This window comes from Camellia sinensis, chromosome 11 (assembly GCF_055761805.1).
Source record: "Camellia sinensis isolate YWXY chromosome 11, ASM5576180v1, whole genome shotgun sequence".
NCBI lineage: Eukaryota > Viridiplantae > Streptophyta > Magnoliopsida > Ericales > Theaceae > Camellia > Camellia sinensis.
This window is the reverse complement of record NC_138971.1, coordinates 21,765,504-21,787,658: the sequence shown is the minus strand read 5'-3', so window position 1 is coordinate 21,787,658 and position 22,155 is coordinate 21,765,504. Positions and strand designations below refer to the sequence as shown.

Below are 22,155 nucleotides of genomic sequence, written 5' to 3'. Positions count from 1 at the left end.
GGGTTATGCTTTCCCATCACCTCCACCATCACCGCTTTGTTTATCAGCAGAAGAAGAAAAAGAAGACCCTAGATCTAAAATCATATTCTATAACTACGATGATGATTTAGATGTGGAAGATAATAATGATGGAATGCATGAGTTTACTGATAAGGAATTCCAAGAGTACGATCGACAGTTTACCCAAAGTGATGCATGTATATCTTATCTAGCTTCTCTTAATACTTCCCTTTTTTATTTATCTCTATTTTCTTCAAAATCCTATTTATTTGCATTTATCCGTAAGAGGTTAGTTTCGATTCACAGTCGTTAGAAGAGCTATGTTGACTGTAGGAGGAGACTGCTATCTTTTGAGATAGGAGATCGTGTCTTCTTGAAAATATCACCCAGACAGGGTTTGATGAGGCTTGGGAAGAGTAAGAAATTGTCTCATAGATTTATTGGGCCTTTTGAGATTGTAGAGCGGATTAGGGAGGTAGCTTATCATTTGGCCTTATCGCCATAGCTTTTCGGGGTTCATGACATGTTTCATATCTGTATGCTCCGGAAGTATGAGCTGGATCCATCACACGTGTTGGATTGCATTGAGTTAGAAGTAGATGAGGATGCCTCATATGAGGAGAGATCGGTTAGAGTTTTAGATACTCGAGACCAAGTCTTACAAGGCAAGACAATTCCATTAAAGGTGTTGTGGAGACATCATGGTGTTAAGGAGGGTGGCTTGGGAATGTGAGGTGAAAGTTCGTGGAAGTATCTGGACCTTTTTGTTAATGTTTGGAAAACTTGCATTGAAAATCTTGTTATGATGATTAAATGTAAACATTATATATGTTTTAGAAAAGTGAATTGAATGTTCAGTATTGAAAACTTTGTTTATCATTGTTATGAGAATGAATGACCGGTGGATGGGTCATGGTTATGAGTTTAACTTGTTATTATTGTTGTAATTGATTTAACACAGTGTTGTTGTTTGATTTTAAATTTCGGTGATAAAATTCTTTAAGGGGGGAGGTTATAACGATTCTAGTTTAGATCCAACCCGTTTATTGTTTTGGATCTGGGTTTCCTTATCCTTAATAGCTGTCCATGTTCTTGTTCATCTTATCCCTTGTTGAATTGGGTTATGTGAGCATTATGGTTGCACTTGAAACAAGTTGGGAGTTCGTTTTTCAAAGAAGTCTTTGCCCAAATTTTAGTTAGTTCACTCGAGCAGTCATTTGGTCGCTCGAGCGGTCTTTGAGAACTTCTAGTATTTTTACAGGCCTACAGAGATACTGGGAGGGTAGTGTTCTTCGCTCGAGCGGTATTTCTTGCACTCAACCGGTCTTAGCTCGAGTGATCCTTCTTGTGCTCGAGCGGTTTTTTTCTGTCTGCAAAACTTTTGAGAAGGTACCAATGTGCAATCGAGCGGTCCTTTCGTTTGCTCGGGCGGTCTCACTTATTGTGCCTGGTCGCTCGAGCAATCTGCTCGTATATCAGTTCGTAAAAGTTACTTTTTGAGTCATTTTTTCATCTCTCTCTTTCTCTAAACATTTCAAAACCTCAGATCCACACACACACACACACACACACTCTCTCTCTCTCTCTAAAACTCATCTTAAATCCTCAAATACACTATCATCTATTGATCTCTATACCCTAGTCCCTTTGATAAAAAAGTAGAGCTCACCTGGAGCTTTATTCTAATTGGAATAAATTTGATTTTCGACTTCGTCGAGGTTTCTTCACTCTATCTCTTGCCCTCTAGCTTTGTGGTAGGGACTTCTCCACACTTTTGTATGATTTTTAACTTGGTTATTTATCGTTTCAAAGAAAACCATGGGATTTGGAGATTTTGGATGTAATCTAGGGTTTGGTTTTGAAATCAAAAGATGGGTTTTTAAATGAATTCTTGAAAATGGTTGTGGGATTATAAATATGGTTGCACTATGTTCAAATGGTAGTTGTTGATACTCGGAATTGATATTTGAAGAAAATGAGATTTTTCCCTAAAATCTCAAATGTTTGATTTGTAAAGAAAGAAATAGAAATGATGTTGGATTTTTGTAAAATTGGAATGATACAATGTTGATGATAATGGCAGAGTCAGATATGTATTACACTCTTATATTGAAATTTTGGAAAGTATATCTTTATTGGAAATTATTTATCTGTTTAGAGATATCTATTTTGGGCTATCGATGGAGGATAACTATGATTGTTATAAAAATTACATGAGAAGTAGGCGAATTGAAACTAATTTTTCATCTATTTGCATTGAGCATTGTTGCATACTTAACACATTGAAAATGTATATTGTTTTTGAGAAAAAAAAGGGTGAGTACCTTGGTGAATCTAGGTAGGAGGTGTGGTTGTGGTATTATGTTGGCCTGTGTGTTCATAGTGAAAGTCCAGAAAACTACGCGGTTAGGTGTTGAGCCTTCTATAACAATCCTGATTTAAACCCAACCCATTTATTGTTTTTGAATATGGAAAACCATATTTGTGATGGTCGTTCCTTTCTCTTCATGTTTGGTTTTGGCTTCAGGGGTTGACACCATCCTTGTTAGTGTCGACACTGCCTTTTTTTCTTTGTCTTGTTTTGGTCTAAGGGTCAACACTAGCCTTGGTGGTGTCGACACCATCTTGCTGCTGGGTTCCTAGATCGCTACTGAAATTTAAGGTCGACTCCAGCCTTTGGTGGTGTCGACACCTGCCTCTTTTTGTTAGCCTTTGGGGTCGACACTAATGTGGGAGGTGTCGACCCTTGTCTATTGCAGAATTTGGGTTCATCTACTGAAATTTAGTGACGACACCTCTGGTCTGAGGGTCGACACCTTGTCTACTACCAAACACAAGTGTTTCAGCTTTCTTCTTGAGGGTCGACACCACTGTTGCAAAGGTCGACCCTTGTGACTCTTTTTTCAAATTTTGCTTGGCTTGGGTCCTACTTTTTGGAGATTTTTGACTTGTTCTTTTCATTTGATCTTGGAGCTATTATTCTATTAATACATAGTCACTATAAATAGACCCATAGTCACTCTCTCTCATTAGTTTTTCTCTTTTTACCTCTCTCACTTGTGACTTCCTCTCTTTTTCTCTAAACTCACTTTTCTTACTTAAGATCTTCAGATCTACTCACCTAGAGGTACCATCTCATATTGGTCCTTTGAGATAACTTGTAGATCTTGTCAAGAGTTTCATTTTGATCATAGTAGCTCGTGGTCTTGTTGACGTTAAGCTTTTCCGAGTTCTTTTCTTGTACCTTCCAAGCTTAAGGTAGGGATTCTTCGCACCTCCTTATGGGTTTTAACTTAGTTATTTGTTTTTATAAAACTATCTTGTGAAAGAAATAGACTTTTGAACAATCTTGGGTTCTGGTTCGAAATAAAAAGGAGGGGTTTTTGAAATGGTTTATTGGAAATGGTTGTTGGATTGGACATGAGGTGTAGAGGTAACAAAATGGTCGCCCCTTGATATTTGGTATTGGTCTTAGAAGAAAAGAGGGGGGGGGGGGGTTTGCTCTAAATGTTGATTTTGTATAAATATGGTATTGATGTTGGAAATATGAAATTTAATTGTTATTGATGAAGATGGCGGAGTTGGGTATGTATTACCACTCACATATTGAAATTTGAAAAGTTTATCTTTATAGAAATTATTTTAATTTATTTGTTTAGAGATATCTGTTTTGGGTTATCGGTAGATGATATCTATGATTGTTGTAGAAATTGCATGAGAACTAGGATAACAAAAACTATTTCTCATTCATTCGCACCTAGCATTACCATATATTATCACATCTAAAATGTATATCGTTTTGAGAAAATGGTGAATACTTGGTGAATCTAGGTAGGGGGTGTGGTTACTATGATAAGTTGGCATGTGTGTCCTTGGTGAAAGACCAGAAACTCGCGCGAATAGGTATCAAGCCTTCTAGTTAATATCGGTAAAAATGACACATTGGTATTACTTGTATAGTTTACTTGCAGACACGTATCTAGAGATTCATAGAGTTGTATTCACAGTCTAGTTTTCAATAAAAAATGAGGAAGTTTCACGAATGGTGTTATGAACCTGGCATTGCATGGTTTTGAAAGAAATATAAAATGTTTTTGTCACTAGCATTGCATGCATTTCACCCTTACATCTTTTGTTAAGATTTATATGCTGCGTTGGATTATCTCTACTGGGCTTTAGCTTACCCTATGTGGGAAAAAACATTTCAGGTGATGTTATACCTCCGCCAAGACAATAGCTTGGGAGGACCTGGAGCAAGGCATCATTTTGCTATTTGTGTATTTGTTTTGTACAAGCCAATGGCTTTGATATGTATTTGGATTTAAATCCATTTTGTTGTAATCAAGTACAAACTTGGAAAGTTGTAAGCCTTTAGGGCATTCTCTTAATTGCTTATCTTTCATTTGCTTCTTTACCATGTAACACATGCTATAGATTCAGAGATAGACTTATGAATGTATTCCCGCAGGTGTTATTCTTTTGTACAAGAAATTGAAATTCATGGAAGTTAATTATTTCATCTTATGTTGTCATTTAAGTAACATTGTGGATAGGTCATTGTATTTATCTTGAGACGTTACACCTTCTAGTTAGTACGGGTAAAAATAGCATTGGTAGTGCTTGTATAGCCTATTTGCAGACACGTACCTAGAGATTCCTAGAGCTAGTAATCATTGCTCTGTTTTTCTGTTGTAAAGGAAATGTTTTCATGAATTGTAATATAACCTGGCATTGCATATTTTTGAAAAGAGATATAAAATGTTTTGGCATGAGTATTGCTTATGCATTCACCTTATAACTTTGTTAAGATTAATACACTGTGTTAGAGTATCTCTACTGGGTTTTGGCTCACCCTATGTGGAAAACCATTTTTAAGTACTGATGATATGCCTCCGCTAAGAACATAACTTGGGAGGAACGTAGAGCTGGAGGCTTCTTTTTTGTTATTTGTTATATTACTTTTGTACAAGCCTAGGGCTTTAACTGTACTGAGCTTAGACCCACTTTTATTGTAACCAAGTACTGCATTGGAAAGTTGTAGTCGTTATGGTATAAAGATATCTGTTTAATCTTTATTGCATATTTTTTGCTTATAGCACATGCTATAGATTCAAGATTAGGGCTTATGAATGCATAGTTGTGTGTGCCATTTTTTGTACAATTGAGTCATGTGAATGTAAAGATATCACATTCAAAAATGTATTGCCATTTATTAATATTGTGGATGGTTTTATTGTTAATTATTTTGGGGCGTTACAAAATATAATTTAACACAAAAGAAAGTATATAAAAAATAACATGCGAACTTTTGAGATGCAGTACAAATTTCTATTTCAAAAACTTATGTGTTTTCCTCTGTTTAAATTCGAATTAATGCATATAACTTTAAGATTCAACCAAAATTATTTACAGTGATTTGATCCATGATGGACATTTATAAATATTATGTATTTCAATATAGAAGCAGGCACAAAAAATAAAAAAGAATAATTATTTTTTAGTAAGAAAGGTATATAAATCTACTTCTCATGAGAATTAATCTTGAAAGATCCAAAGCGGAACGCATTCACAAGAATGAGCCTAGGGCTCAGAAAAAAGAGGATCTGATGAGCAAGTGTCTTGCTTGATTACAAAACACACGAAAAAAGAAGAGCAAAACATGGCATCGGTTTGTTGTTCAATCATCATCAATATAAAAAATAAGAAGATCATTTTTTTTTTTTTTGATAAGAAGAGAGACGATTTGTTTATATTTATATAGGACTTTCAGAATGAGATATATCGATTTAAGTGTATAACTCTAAAAATAAAGAGAAAGATGATTTATATAAACTCTTTATAACTTTTAAAAAATATAATAAGGGGTTGTTTGGGATGATCTAAATAAGTGCACTTTTTGTTTTTTTACGAAAAAATGTGCAGAAAAGTAGAGAGGTGATATGATGAAAAAAAGATAAAAAGATAAAAAAATAAATTATTTTTAGATTGCTAAACTTAGCCAATATTTGAAAATATAAAATAGAGATTTTAAAAAATAAAAAAGGAAAATGTTTGAGGGCCACAATTTTTGTGACTACAATGGCTCAAAACCGTCAAAACTCCGTCGTTTTGGCATATTTTGCACCAAAAATGACGTCATTTTGACAATTTTAAACCATTATAATCATAAAAATTGTGACCCTCTAACATTGTTAAATAAAAAAATATGACAAAAATCTTCACACTTACATAATAATAATAATATATTTTCTGAGAAAAAAAAAACAAAAAAACCCGCGTTTTACCGACTTCCAAAATAGGCCCACATACGCTATAATTATCTCGTAGGGTAGGGTAGGTTGAGTTACTTTTGTCTGCTGTCTAGGTTTTCATTGTTGTGTTGTTTCTCTCTGCCGGAAGGTATGGCCTCCGATCTGCGCATCGAAAGGAACGATTCCAAATGGGAGATTAGAGATTCACCGGCGAAGAAGCAAAGGTGCGAGGGTTACACTTCCCCACCATCTCCACCATCACCATCACCATCACCATCACCGCTTTGTTCATCAGCAGAAGAAGAAAAAGAAGACCCTAGATCAAAAATCGTATTCTATAACTACGACGATGATTCAGATGTGGAAGATGATAGTGATGGAATGCATGAGTTTACTGATAAGGAATTCCAAGAGTATGATAGACAGTTAACCCAAAGTGATGTATGTATATTCCCTCTTTCATTTGTCTCTATTTTCTTCAAAATTCTATTTACAAATTTTTATTTTATATATAAATATATATTTTATATTATTATTGTTGTAATGTAATAGAATTTGTGGGCTTACAATACATATACATATACAGGGCTTTGATGTCATGTACTTCCCACGCTCGTTTGGGTTTGGTGGAACAGAGCCGGTTTTTAACCTGGATGAGATTGCCGACGATCTCAAAACTTTTTCGGAATTAGCGCTCAAGCAATACAATGACAAAGAGGTGTATTTCTTTATTCAATTAAAGTTTTTTTTCATTGTTTTGTTTGTTTGTTTGGTTTGAGAATTAGCCTTTGTTGTTCATAATATATGTCGGAAAATATGTGTGCAGTTTAAGAAGCTGGAGTTTGTGAAGGTTGTGAAGGCAAACGTGGGTTTGTGTGCTGGGTTTAAGTATTATATTACCTTTGATGTTAAGGATGCTGATGCTGTTGATGGTGGTACTATGGAATTTGAAGCTTGCGTTTGGGATGGGATCGGCCATACTGACGTACTAATTAGTAGGCTGAAAATTAGCACTTAGTCAAGGTAAATTAACTACATAGTGTATGCTTAATACCTAAGTATTGATGCTTCTTGGTGTGACAGCTTTCTATGCCTTCTCTATTGGCATTTATTTTTTGATTTTATATGAAGTATTTTTCATGTTGATATCAAGTTTTGTTTGCTTTAGTGGCGTATTATTCCTATGCTTATTTGATGATGTTTAGTAAGTGTACTTATAGAAGCCAGATAACAATTTGCAGCTCACAGGGTTTTGATTTCTTGAAACATTCTTATATCTATACATTCTAATTACTGGTTTTGTTTTCATTTTTTTGAAAATGGGAAATGGAAAATTTATTTGGTATACTGTTTTTGTTTCCAAAAATATTGAATTGATTTCAAAATTTCAAAAATTGTAATAAAAAAAAGGGTGTTTTCATTTGTCTTGAAAATGAGTTTTCATTCTCTCCTCTCTCCTACGAAGCACGGATACGTAAAAAAAGGAGACGTATCCATACTTATCAGATACCAATACTCCTTAGATACTCGCGGATACATATTGAATACTTCTTAGTTAATTTTTTTATTAATTTTGGAGTATCGGATACTTAATTTTGAAGTATCGGATACTCGAAGTCACATATTACTTCTAATGCTTTGTTTAGTTCTTTGATAAGAGGAATATAGTGATAGTTAAAGTAATAGAATTTGTCAAATTGATGTATTCTTATCATAGTTATCAGAATCCCGATCTGGATTTTATGATCCTACGATCTTACGATCCATTTGAATACAATCGATCCGGATTGTGTAAAACATTCCTTATAGGTAGGATCTTTCGATCCTAGTAATGAGATCTTATAGGATCATGAAATCCCGATCCAATCCGATCCTATCCGATCCAATTTACAAGCCTTATTTTGTATTGTATGACATTTTATTGTAAATTTTATGTTTGTTGTCTAAATCCAATTTATGCGGTCAAAATAAATAATGAAAATTAAATAATATTGAATCAAATAGACTAAGAAAAACAAAATAGGAAACAAACATTTAAATATTGCAGTAATTTAACAAAATTAACTAATCGGAAAAATAAACTTAGCTGTAGCGGAGTCTAAGAAGGGTAAGATGATTGCAACTTTTTTTCAATTTTTGGAGAGATTATTTTTGTGACTCGAATCCGCTCCACTAAGGATGTTAACGACAAACTTTATCATTCGGTTAAGTTGTTTTTTGAGTTCTTCTATTTTCATATCCAACTTTGTTAAAATATTTTTTCTTAACTTTTTATGCATTATTGTAGATTGTAAAGTATTTTGTTATAGAATTTTTCTTCACCTTCTTTTTTGATGAAATACAAAATTTTTACTATCGAGTTTTCTATTGTATAATATTATATGTACATTTTACACGGAGTATTATATGTTTCACAATATCTTCACTTTTTTTTAATAGAATATAGGCTCATTTTGTGTATACTTTTTAAGAAATATTTATTTAAATTAAATTATTATGTACGGTAGGATCTTACGATCCTCGATCCGATCCTATAAACACTTTCAACGATCCAACGTAGAATCTCGATTTTAACAACCTTGATCCTTATTGTCTCTCTTACTTCTCTCTCACTCTCTCACATTTCTTGTCTTTGCTCTCGTTCTTTTTTTAGTGCTGGCATGTAAAGATGATGTTTAATTTTAATTTGCATTTGCTTTTGTTTTTACTTTTGGATGTTTTATGATTGTTTGAATACTTTTAGCTTGATATGAATCCCTATCTTGTTTTATTAATTTGCTTTAAGTTTTATTTTCATGCATATTACATTATTAAAATTATAAAAAATGATTTTTTTTTTTTTAAATTTTTACGAACGTATCTCCGTTGTATCTGTAACCTACTTTTTTAGATTTTGGCGTATCACCGTATCCATATCGCCGTATCATGTATCCGTATCCATGCTTCCTAGCCTCTCTCCCCTGCCAACCCCCCCTTATCCACCACTTCTAGGGGCTGGCTATTCTCCCGTTGAGACCCAAGGCCGCTGTCCGTTCCCCCTTTTGACCTCCAGCCACCTTTCAGCAACCCCCGTGATCTCCAACGGCACTTTTCATTCACCTCTGGCCACCCTCTGCCGGCGGCCTTCACCTTCAGTAACTCATCGAGAATGTGTCTTTGCTTTTGTTTTTATTTGTTTTCAAAGTAATTGTGTACACCTTTCTATGTTTTTTACACACAAAAAAAAAAAGTTCCTATTTTATGTTAATAGGAAACAGAAAATTGACAACATTATCAAACGATCTATTTGCCACCAGAATTAGTTCTCTATATGTATTGGCATGGACTGAGCATCATTTGATTGTAGGATGATATAATATGACTTTAGGATCATAAAGGTTATGTTAATTTTAAATATGGTGGGATTTTTTTTGAATTTTATTGATAAAGACAATGGCTTTACTTTTTATCAAAAGCATTATTAATTTATTTATACTAATATTTAAAGGGAGAACAATATTTGGTGTTCCCCTCAATTTGAAGTTGTGTAGAATTTTGTTTTCCCCAAATTATCCAAAAAAATCAATATTTTAAACAATTCCATTTTTATCACACGACTACTTAAAAGTTTAAACTATGAAGCAATTATTAAAACTCTCCCTTATGGTTAGCAATTTATTACCCATAACCAAGGTTGTGAATCTTGTACTGTGCCAGCCTATACTGTTCGAAATGTATTGTTACACTAGAAAAAACAATATAGAAGACCTTCGATCCAGTGCTGGTTAAGTTATTGGATTGTTTTCAGCTATCTTGGCAATTTTTAGCATAGTCCAGCTGTGCCGTTTTGTACTAGTTCCTTCTGGCGCATACATGTTATATTCATAGTTCTTACAAAGAAGCCCTAAGAATTGAGAAGTGTTGGTGATGCCAGTAGCTATCCATCACCAACGACTGCGAATTTGTATTGTAAGGTCAAGCTGTAACATGCCCCACCATCGTCGTCAAAGCTTACATCTGTTCTTTATGTTTGTCTTCTCAATATACTTTAGACACATGTAGATAGATAGATAGAGAATGAATGTCATTTAGGTTTGAAGCTGCTTTAACATCTTAGGAAGAACTGTAGGACAGGGAAAACTAGTGGAAAGTATCAAGACTTGTTTTATTTAAGTGTGTTGTACCGATTAAAATGTGTTAAACAAAAGGTTTAATTTTGTTTCATGTTCATCTCTTGCAGGTGTATGCATGCTCAACAATACGAAAGATTAAAAAAATTATGAGAATTTCTAAAATAATGATTAGAATAAGAATGATTAGATGGTAAAAATGTTACATGTTCTTCAAGCATACAAATTACATTGAAAAAAATGCCACATTTATAAATAAATAAATAAATACGGTTTTTACATGATAAATTTTAGAACTTATAGTGATAAATCCAAAAATGGTAATCAAGAAAACATAATGGTAGCGATATGCATGGTACCAATAGTAAAAACAATACTACAGTCTACAAGATTCATAGCCTTGGCCTCAATTGATGTTATTGCTATTTTTTTGAAAAATTTTGTGAATTTGCCTCCATTAAATTTAAAACATCCCCTTCTTCTTTGAGTATGCAGAGAGCCACCTTACCATAGAAAGGTAGTTTCTTTATATACATAAAAAAATATTCACAACATAGAGAACATATATTACAGTGAGAGAGTTTTTAGAAGCTTCACTTCTTTAGCTTTCGAAGAGAGAGACAATGGATAACGCATAACGCTAACACAAACGGAAGTGCATTGTTGGATTTTTCAGCTGTTTCGACCTTAGTTGCAAGAATCATGCAACTAGGTGGCGATTCGCGATTCTCAGAATCGCGATTCCGCGATTCCTAGAAAGAAACGTGTAAGAATCGCGTTTCTGTGGAGAGAGAAACGCGATTCAGTTCAAGATGAGATCGTAAAGGAGAGAGAGAGAGAGAGAGAGAGAGAGAGAGAGAGAGAGAAACCCTAGCCTTCGACGTCGACATGAGAGGAGAAAGAAGAAGGGTTGTTGAGAGAACTTACAGTGGATCAGTGTTGAGATTAGGGCTTTGATTGCCTTCGTCACTCTCTTCTCTCACTATCGATCACAATCTTCTTCGTCTCTGAGGGCTTTGATCATCTTCGTCACTCTCTCGATCGTCTTCGTCTCTCTCTTTCTCGTCTATGTGCTTCTCTCTCTATCTCTTCGTCTCTGCTTCTCTCCCTTTTCATCTCTGTTCGTTGTTCTCTTCGCTCTCTCTCTTCGTCTCTATGTTTAATTGATCATATAATTATACATATATATATATATATATTATATATCATATATCATATATAATATATATAATAAATATAATTTATCATATATTATATATGTAATAAAATTTATAAATTATAATTTTTACCATATATAATAAAATATTTAATTATTATTTCTTAAAATATCATATATAATAATAATTTTTGTAAATTATTATTTCTTAACTTTTTAACATATAATAAATAAAATAAATCATCCAATTATTTAAAAGAAATCTAATTAAACCATATATAATTAAAAAAATTATAAAATAAAATATTTAATTTTTCGTTTTATTTATTGGGCAAATTACATATACCCCCTCGAGGTTTAGCAAAATTACAGATACCCCCTGAGGTTTGAGAAATTACAGATACCCCCTGAAGGTACTATTTGCATAACAAATTAGGGGACAAATTGTTATGAAAATATAAACTTCAGGGGGCAATTTGTTATGAAAATATAAACCTCAGGGGGTATCTGTAATTTACGAAATCTCAGGGGATATCTGTAATTTAGCTAAATCTCGAGGGAGGTATATGTAATTTGCCCTTATTTATTTTAACATAATTTATTATTCCTTATTTATTATAATTTTTTATTTATAATATATATCAATTAAAAATAAAAAAATAAATTAACAATAATATATTATTTAAAAAATATAATAAATAAATAAATAAAATAATTAATGCATATTAAAATAAAAATATTTATAAAAAAACTTCTAATGTGCATTAATATATATATATATATACATATTACCGCTCCCCGAGACGCTCCCAACCTAAGAAACTTTTATCGGCTCACGATTCCTCGCTCCCGCTCCCACCCCCGCCCCTGCTTCCGCTCCCGCTTCGTGCAACTAAGGTTTCGACTCATTGTTGCCATTTCATTGAATGATTGCATACAACATATTCGGTTAGCACTGAAAAGGTTTCGAGCCTTGAACCTTGGAGGGAGCACACCTCAAAGACTCAAGGCCTTGCCACCAGGCCAACCCCTTGGGGTTCACCGATTATGCCTATTGGTTGTGGTGCTAATGGAACTATGTGGTAATTGATCAATTCATTACATTTCTGTGACAGAAAATATGTGTGTAGAATATGAATTGAGTTCGAATATTGTCCATAATTCTAATTTCAAAAACAAAGGCTGATTGGGCTTGATCAATAACTAAAGGGAGATGGGACTTCAATATGTTAGCGAAGATCTTGAAGATACACTTTTAGAGGGTAGGATTAGGGACTATGAAGCACGTGTACTAGTATAGGTACAATATGGGTATGTTGATATGATAAAATTTTAAAAAAGTAAGGTATGGGTACGTCTGGGTATGTTCGTAAAAAATTAGTTATTTTTAATTTGAAGTAATGCAAAAATTAGTTAAATGGTATAGTTTGTTAAGATCCGACCTACAATTCATCTTTAATGCCAAAAGTAAAGTATAAACCAAAACTAAGTGTTACTATATTTATTAAATAATTTATATGCTATTGCTTAATTTTAAAATCATGCTAAGCATAAAAAAGTAAGTCCAATGAGACTAACTTTACCTTTGTATAGAAGAAAATACTATTCCAGCTTACACATGGGAATATACTTGGTGTCTAGGGTAAGCCAAAAATTAAGAAGGAAAAATTTGCATACGTGTGTGCGTATCTAGAAGTACCATGAAAAGTACCAGTACCCATTACCGGTACGACATGTTCGTCGAAGTATTCATGCTTCATAGATTAGGGACCCCAAGAACCAAGCAGTGAGAGTAGAGTTCATTTCTTTCAAGATAGCACCAGAATTAAGAAAAATAAAGGAAAGATGTAATAGAGGAAAGCACATCCTTAAATTTACAGGCCAAGCTTTCTTGAAGAACATGACATTATGGTCATCGGGGCCATGAGCTTTCCCATCTTTGAGAGAACAAGGTTTCTCTAATCCCTTCAACAGTAACGGCCTTGTTTTGTTTCTTCTGAGCATCATTTAATTGATCACTATAGTCCAAGTTCATATCTTCTATGCATACCATAGTACCACCTCCCTTATGGCCTAGCAAGTTCTGAAAATAAGTAATGATCTTAGCATTTCCTTGGCATCAGTAATAGACACTCAAGACTTCAGGGTTACTATTAAGACTTTTCTTGACTGCTTCCAATTGAGATCTTACTTCCTCCTGTCCACCTTTTTTGTGATGTCACTATAGTTAGATTGGCACAGCTTCTTCAACTTCAACTTTGCATTTTCAACTTCTGGCATAGACAAAACATGGGAGTGCCCCGAACATGATTTCTCCAAACCCTGGCAACAAGATTCAAGAATTCAGGGTGGTCAGCCCAACAATAAAAAAATTTGAAGGGCTTCTTTTGCTTAATAGGGGCAGACAGAACTTTAACCAAGATAGGGCTATGGTCAGATATTCCTGCAGTCAGGAATTCTGCCTCATTTCATGGTCCAAGCCTCATTGATGAGAGGTTTATCAATCTCTCGAAGCACCTGACCATTTGTCTGTGTGAACTGCATACCTCAATATTTAAGATCATCAAACTCAGCACTCACAAATCAGTCATTGCAGTCGTGCATGTACCTGGTCCATTTAACAGAGCCCCACAGACCAGCCATGGCTGCTGGTTGAATAGCCTGGCCATAGCTTCAATGTCCAGTCTGTTTTGGGGAGCGTTATCACAATACATGGCAGAAACTTAGCAGTCCATTTTCTTCTGGCTCTAACATGACAATGAATAGCCTGGTCATTTGTACTAATGCACATTACATTCAGCATATCTTGATTCCATAGGATCCATATCCTTTACAAAGTGGATCATTGTAATTGGACAACATTCCCCAGCTTCCATTCATAGATTCGAAGACCATATCCTTATTAACACTTCTGACTTTATTTCCCAAGAGCCCGAAATAAAGATACATTTTATTCCTTTGAATAATATGATCCTTGATTTGCTTCTAATGTATAGAGAAATTAAGGAAGCCGCCCTTTCATTTTTAGCCTTCCCCACTTTTTATTTTTTTATCTGGATTAGATGGCTTGGGGTCCTGTTATTAGCTTCCTCTATCTCCAGGTTGTCAAAAGTATTTGATGAACTCCACAGCTGTTTGAGTTGCCCCCCATAAAGGATGGTATCACCTGTATGGTACAGATAGGTTGGTCTTGATCAAAGCCTACCTCATGATAATGTTCCCCATTTAACGAATTGCCCATATCCTGTGTAATTTTTGTCCTTGCTCCGACGGTTGCTCTTTATTCTGGGAATTAGGTCATCTTTGCTCACATTTTGGGCATTAGGATCATCATTGGCTGTGGGCACCCATTGGTACACTTTTATCCCTTTCTGTTCCCCATTTTGTGAATTTACCCCCATTATTAAATTCAAAACATTCCTTTTCTTGAGATATGCAGAGAGCCACTTCACCATAGAAAGGTAGTTCATGTATATATACATACTAAAATATTCACAGCATAGAGAACTTAGTGAGAGTTTGTAGAAGCTTCACTTCTTCAGCTTTGGAAGAGAAAGACAATGGCTGACGCTGACACAAACACAAACACAAACACAAACAGCAGTACATTACTGGATTTTTCGGCTGTTTCGACTCACTGGCCATTTTATTGAATGATTGCATACAACATATTCGGGTAATCTCTTCCAGTTCATGGCAACGTGCTGGCCACTGATTATGCCTAGTGGTTGTGATGCCACTAGGCATAATCAGTGGCCAGGAGCTTTCCATTGAGGCCAGGAGCTTTCCCATCTTTGAGAGAGAATGAGCTAAGTGTGTGAATGGTTAATTCATGTGCTACGATAAGCACGATGATTTTTTGTTGACAATTAATTTATAGTTTTCTAGCACTAATGATACCTTTTTGTCTTTTTTCTTCGGCACATCCATATTATTTTTGGTTTCAAATGGATCAATTTTTTTTTTTTTGATAAATGGTTTCAAATGGATCATTGTTTCATGTTAATGCAATGCCCTGCATTGCCTTTTTGATCTTATGCTTCAGATTCTTAACATGTATGCATTTTAATTACACAATGCAACTTCAAATTGTTTTTTGTCTTCCTTCTTTTCGTCTGTTTCAACAATGCTGAGTTTAGTTGAAGCTTCTAATATATTTCTTTTAATTTCATTTTTGGTGGGATACACAGATTATCATTAATTCTATACCTCTTTGGATATGCATCCAAATTGCAAAATTGCAAATGATTACATCAACAGTTTTTTGAGATGTTAAGTGAACAAATTTTATGAGTCCCAGCCTCACAGGACGATTATTTTTATTTTATCTATCCATAGTTGATCAAGCAAATAGGGATGTTTTATATTTCTACTAGTGTTGAAAAAGTAGTATTTGAAGTTTTATTGTTCTTGACCGTTTGTCCCATATAGAAAGAAGAAAAGCAGATGACCGCTGCATGTTGAGCAATATCCTGAACTGATATTAGCAAACCAAAGGACGAAAGTATTAAAAACAAAAATAAATAAGCTGAGTCATTACGTAATCAGTAGATAAAACTTTAGATCTGAGTAGCTTTAAGTGCAATTAGAAAGAGTTCATTATGAGTATGTTAATTTTCATTTTCATTCTTTCTTGCATGTTTATATGCATGTATGTGTCTATATATATTGTGATGAAGAACTATTGTATACTATAACTTCAATGCAGAACATTTACACAATTTCTCATGTGTAACTTGTTTTAATAACATAATGTTTACTTAGTTCTTAAAAATCATTTGTTTGTATTACTTGTTAATAAATATCTCTAGTTGGTGTTCCATTTATACCAACCAGGAATTCAAGTTTATTTGTGGTGTATGTATCTACTAATGTTATGCTACTGTCAGCTTTCCTTCCCATTCTTACTCTTATTGTTATAGGCTGAAGATAAAGCCTTCCCCATTTCTTTTTATTTGGAACAGATGGGCCTGGGGTCTTGTTATTAGCTTCCTACATCTCCAGGTTGTCAAAAGTATTTGCTAGACTTCACAGTTTGAATCACCTGGTATCACCTGTATGGTATGGATAGGTTGGTCTTGATCAAAACCTACCTCATGATAATGTTCCCCATTTAACGAATTGGCTACATCCTAGGTTGAGTTTTGATTGCTCCAATGGTTGCTCTTTATTCTTGGAATTAGGTCACCTTTGCCCACATTTTGGGCATTATGATCATCATTGGCTGTGGCCTCCCCTATGGCTTCTGTACTTGCCTCCATTCTACTTTCGGTTTCTTTCCCCAGTCATTCCTGAGTACAGCATAAACCAAAGACTGGTTGAGCACCCATTGGTGCACTTTGACCCCTTCAAAATTCTCATTCCTATTGTCCAGGTGAAAGTTTTCCACCAGTTCCCTACCCACTTCAATCTGAACAGAGATTTTGGCAAAAGTAATTCTCTTTTGTGATTCAGCTAGAATTTGAATAATGCTTGCAATGTGGCTTAACCCTTGCTCATTCCAATATTCGAAGGGGGCGTTGAAGAATTTAGCCCAGTGAGGAAATTTTATTAGACTTTCCTTTCACAAGTTAAGTCTGTAGTCCCACCACTTCAGGACCATTAGCTTCCCTCCAAAATGCTATGGCTTCCCTTTCAAAACTGAATCGAAAGAAGAAGAAACACTTTTCATTAGACATAACATGAATCAGTCCATTCTCGCCCCACAGTTTTTGGCAATAGAGTTAACAACAAAAAGATAACTTCTTATTAATAAAGTAACCACTCTTCCCCCATAGTTTTTTGGCAATAGAGTTAACAAAAGCATAACTTCTTATTAACAAAGTAACCCACCAGGCAATCATTCCATCCATCTACCTAGACACATGAGGGTGGAGTAGCCTTATTTTCCCCATCCTCCTTGGGTGCAAAATATTCTAGATTTATCTTAGCCACCCATCCTCTGACATGGTTTCAGAGCTGAAAATATTGAGATGGGTGAGTAAAAGTTGATAAAACTTCAAATGATTAAATTCTGAGAGAGAGAGCACCAATTTGTATGCTAAATGGTGAAAATTGTCTGAATTGTATAATGGGTTACCTATAGGGCCATAGTCTAAACAAACGACTGCACTATGTTGTACCATGTGTTGAATAAAATCTAGACTAATAACTTGGAACTTTAGAGTAGGTTGAAGCAATTACTGAACACTAACTCTGTGTTTGGATCATCAATTTAGGTAGGGATTTGGAAAGGAAAAAGAAAATGCGAGGGAAATGGATAAAAAATTTAATTTATATTTTATTCACATTTCCCTTACATTTTTGTTTCCCTTTCCAAATTTTTATGCAAATCTATGATCCAAACACAACATAAGAGTTGAGGTTGCAAGTACTCTCATATTTGTTTTGATCACATAGAAAGCTGAACATCTATAAAAGTGTTTTTTGTAATCAACATTGGCGAATAAGTGGTTGCTTTAGATGCTTCTATTTGAGTACTGATCGTATAATTTGAGTACTGATCGTATATTTTGGTTACTCACAGGTGTGGTTGAAGATTTCACGAAGGTAATATGCACATGGTGTCCCAGTGGGCAGTTGGAAGTGTGTTACTGTGAACAAAATGAATCTAATATTAGAATCTTTGTACATGTGGTGGATATTGACAATTATGTTACTTGATTTAGTATATGTCTAGACTGATATTCTAAACTGATATCTAAACTAATATTTGTAGAACAATGACATCGCATGATGCTTTGTTTTATTATTGAAATGTATGACATAACAACTAAGGCAGATTGCATGTCTAAGGTATATTTTAATTTAAACATGTAAAAGAACGTAAGCTGAAAGCATCCTAGACGTTGGAGATGCCCGATATGCATGTTGTTGAATTGGAAAGTGTGCGAGGTGTCTACAGAAATTGTTTTCATGTGATGGAAGGCTGGTGTCAAACTGATTGATGTCTGTTTACTGTGCCTATGGCTTGTTTGGTGTTTTGTTTTTCACATGAATTTAAAGTGGGGTTTCTGCTTGAATGACATTAACAAAATCACTGAATTCCTCCTTTGTGTATTTTGTTGATATAGTGCATTGATTGAGAATCAGACCCTAGGCTTAGTTGGTGGTAGTGTAACTGTTATGTGCATGGTGTTATCCTATCTTCAATAGTCAACACGACCACCAAGTAGGGCTGGGCATAGAATTATTTGACCTGTGAAAATCGCCCAACTCGAATTGCCCGCCCCTAATTGGCGATTTCACATAATTGTTAGGGTTGGATGTGAGTTAAGATTTTTCGGTTTTGTAGGTTGCAGACGGGCCGTGAGTTTTACCTGACGTCATCCACACTCACTTGCCCGCATTTGTATATATTGTTTAGCTTATACATTTTTTGCGAAGTGAATGTGAGTCAATTAACTTATATCGCCTGTGCTTATGGTCTGTTTCTTTTAGGAAGTAAATTTGATAGATAGGCTATAATTTATTTGGGATATATCATTTGGAAAATAATGATTTTATTATAAGAATTATGTGATTTTATGATCCAAAATAATACGTAAAAAATAAGGGGAAAAGGTTTGAAAAAAATATTTTAGAAATGTGGAAAAACAAGCTCAAAATAAATTTTTAAAGGAAAAATCTAATTTGCAAACTGTCTACTCATCTGCAAATCTTATATGCATATATTGCAATTTGTACTGTGGGTAATTGCGATTTTAATTTTTCTCAAACTGTAGATGTGCAGACGGGTTTAAATAGCAAATTGAACCGTCAAAAATCGATCGGTAAACACTCCTATCACCAAGCAGTTTACTACTTCCTGATCCCCATCTTGCTTTGCCTTGAAGGCCCAAGTTTTGCTTTTGATCCATCAAGATGTCCTCATGAAAAGGTTTTTAGTGTTTGGAGCACTTGGAGGCTTACGAGAGGAGTCCTATGGCACAGGTGCTAGAGGGATTCTGGTGAATCTGTTGGAGTTTACATGCCTTGTGGCATATCATCACATTCCACAGCTAATGCCTTGGTGGCCCATCATACTAACTAGGTGATTTTGCGAACCATGTCACTTATTGGTTGTAAATCTCCCCACGTTACGAAAATAACTTTGTTCACTTATTTTTCTAGTGTGTGAATAATACATAAAATATGAGTGATCCAAATATATGGATTTCATACTCAAAATATGTAATGACTCCACCTAAAATAGTAGGCTTAATTATTCTATATCAATTAAAATGTGTGAACAAAATGGGAATTACAAGTCACCATCTCTTTAGTGAGATACTTGGATATATTTTGTTCGATCCCATACTCCACATAATGGTTGTTTCTATGTCAAATGATGTACAATCATTGGGTAAAACTAATTGAGACTCAGGCATATAGTATACTGGGTAGAAAATGATGAGGAATCATCTTTGGTGATCTGCACATAGTAGTGGGGAAGGCCATTAGTTACAGTAAAGTTAGACGAGAGCTTCTAAACCATATACTTCTCGTGGGTTGCTACTCACTACATTGAGTTGATACTCTTGTGTTGGACAATGATTGTTCCTTAATTAATTGTATTGGCTTGCACAAAATAATTATAGGTGAATGTGAAATTGATTCTAAAAAACATCATTTGAACATGATTGCAAGACAAAATTTATTTAAATTAAACATATTTTTTTAAAAAAAATAAATTTGTTATTGTTTTGTTTGCTTGGGTCAAAACCAAATTGGATGTGATCCAGATTCAAACACGTTGTTTTGAGAAAAATCATGTTGTTTGTTACTGTTCTATTGTAGCTTTCCTATGGAAGAAGTGTCTCTTGCATCCAAACAGTTGCAATGGCCATTCGAAGAACCATGAATTCGTCTATAAATACAACCTTCCATTTCATTCATTTGGCATCGAAATCATCTCGACTTCTCTTCTTTGCACTAAGTTCTTCTCTCCAAGAGAGTACCGCACTACATTGGTTTGCCAAACTCGCAAATTGAAATGCTGCTTCTGCGAGATTCTCAATTGTTGTATCATGGGTGATGGATATCTATTCAAACTCGTGAGGATTGCAGTGAGAGGGAAATTTCGTCTTAAGCATATTGTATCAACCACAAAACTCGATCACCATCTGTTAGACTTTGAATTTCCATAATATTAATTTTTACTATTCATGGTTTTTGTGAGTATTTTTTTGATCATGTTATATTTGATTTCTAATATACACTAACACATTGATACACATAAAATTATCAAACAATTTCTTCGCAATAATGTGATTATAGAAACCAAACAATACATTAATATTTCCACTGTCAGTTTTAGATATTACTTGTATTGATTTTATTTCTTCCATTTTTTGATTTCTGAGTTTTGAGTTAACCAGAGTAAGAATGATCTTCTGGTTTCTTTTTATTTTATTTTTAATTTTTCATTCTTTCTTACAATTGAGTTGTGTCATGGGTTTTTGCAATATTTCTTTCAAGGTAAGCTTCTTTTCAGTTCAATTTGGACTGGAGAGGATTGTCTGAACTTGTAGGGCTCATTGTTAGAAAAATGTTATGCACTAATATAATTTAATTAATAAAATGATTATGAGATTTACGATAAATAAAATATGAAAATAAGTAAATTCATATAGAGTAAGAAAGAGTTGGCGCATGAGATTGAGAGGAATGTAGTTACTGCTCTAAAACCGTTGTTCCTCCTCACATGAAGGTAGAACCAGAGTGCAACGGCTCCAAGATACAACCCAAGCGCTCACAACCTTCCTCATCTGATGTTCACGTCCACCCGGAGGATATGAATGAGTCACGAATTATAATTATCCAAAAATATAAAAGATAGATCAAGTTACACTCTTTAACAAAATCTCAATATATATTATTCTTATGCACCCTTCATCTTTAGAAAACATTAGAATATATATAAGTGAAAATCTTATAAGAATTAAAACTAACATTTAATCATTACATAATTATAATAATAAAACTTAATAATAACTTCGTAACCGAAATGTTTAAAATCAATATTAATATTAATAGCAGCCAAATAAATTAAATAGAAATAATTAATTTTATTTTTATTAAAATTCCAACTTTCCTCCACTTTTGATAAAAAAAAAAATAAAATTTTTAATAATACCATAAAGTTTATATAATACCCCCACAATTTTAAAACTTCATATTCAAAACAATATATATATATATATATATATGTAAGGGCAACTGTATACTGTTTAATAGGTGTGGGAGCCTTCCAAGCTTGAACCACACTTAGTGTTGAGAATTTTCTTCTGAAAGATCATAGTGAAATATATCTTGAACTAGAGCCTTTGAGCCAGAGTTCATATTGTCATACACAACACTGGTGTTGGACATCAATTCGCGAGTTAGGGCTCTTAAAGGCCATGTGCTAGATCTTAATTCTCATGGGATTACTAGAGACTAGCCCAAGTCTCCAAGTCACGGCCTTACGAAAACTCCCACTTAGTAGAACCCTCCAAAGGTACGGTGACAGAATGCATCTTGCAGGAGATTGTCTCCCTGGATTCATTCAGGGTAAAACCCTTCCTAACCAGTCACTTATTCAGCATTACTATCTTAGGGATGAGTAGGAGATCAACCTTAATATGGTGTCTCCTAAAAAATAAGTACTAGAATCAAG

General features: G+C 34.2%; 1 protein-coding gene across 1 annotated transcript; it reads left to right on the top strand.

Moving 5' to 3' along the window:
* Positions 1-6,275: 6,275 nt before the first annotated feature.
* LOC145801877 (uncharacterized) lies at positions 6,276-18,423 on the top strand. The gene is made up of 4 exons (XM_082893661.1): positions 6,276-6,692; positions 6,838-6,969; positions 7,078-7,274; positions 18,043-18,423. The coding sequence occupies exons 1-3, from the start codon at positions 6,402-6,404 to the stop codon at positions 7,267-7,269; spliced, it is 615 nt and encodes a 204-aa protein (XP_082749787.1). The 5' UTR covers positions 6,276-6,401; the 3' UTR covers positions 7,270-7,274; positions 18,043-18,423.
* The last annotated feature ends 3,732 nt before the right edge of the window (positions 18,424-22,155 follow it).

Coding starts and splice junctions, on each gene's coding strand:
- LOC145801877 (XM_082893661.1), top strand. CDS start 6,402: ATGGCCTCCGATCTGCGCATCGAAAGGAACGATTCCAAATGGGAGATT. Junction 6,693..6,837: donor GACAGTTAACCCAAAGTGAT/GTATGTATATTC, acceptor ATACATATACAG/GGCTTTGATGTCATGTACTT. Junction 6,970..7,077: donor AGCAATACAATGACAAAGAG/GTGTATTTCTTT, acceptor ATATGTGTGCAG/TTTAAGAAGCTGGAGTTTGT.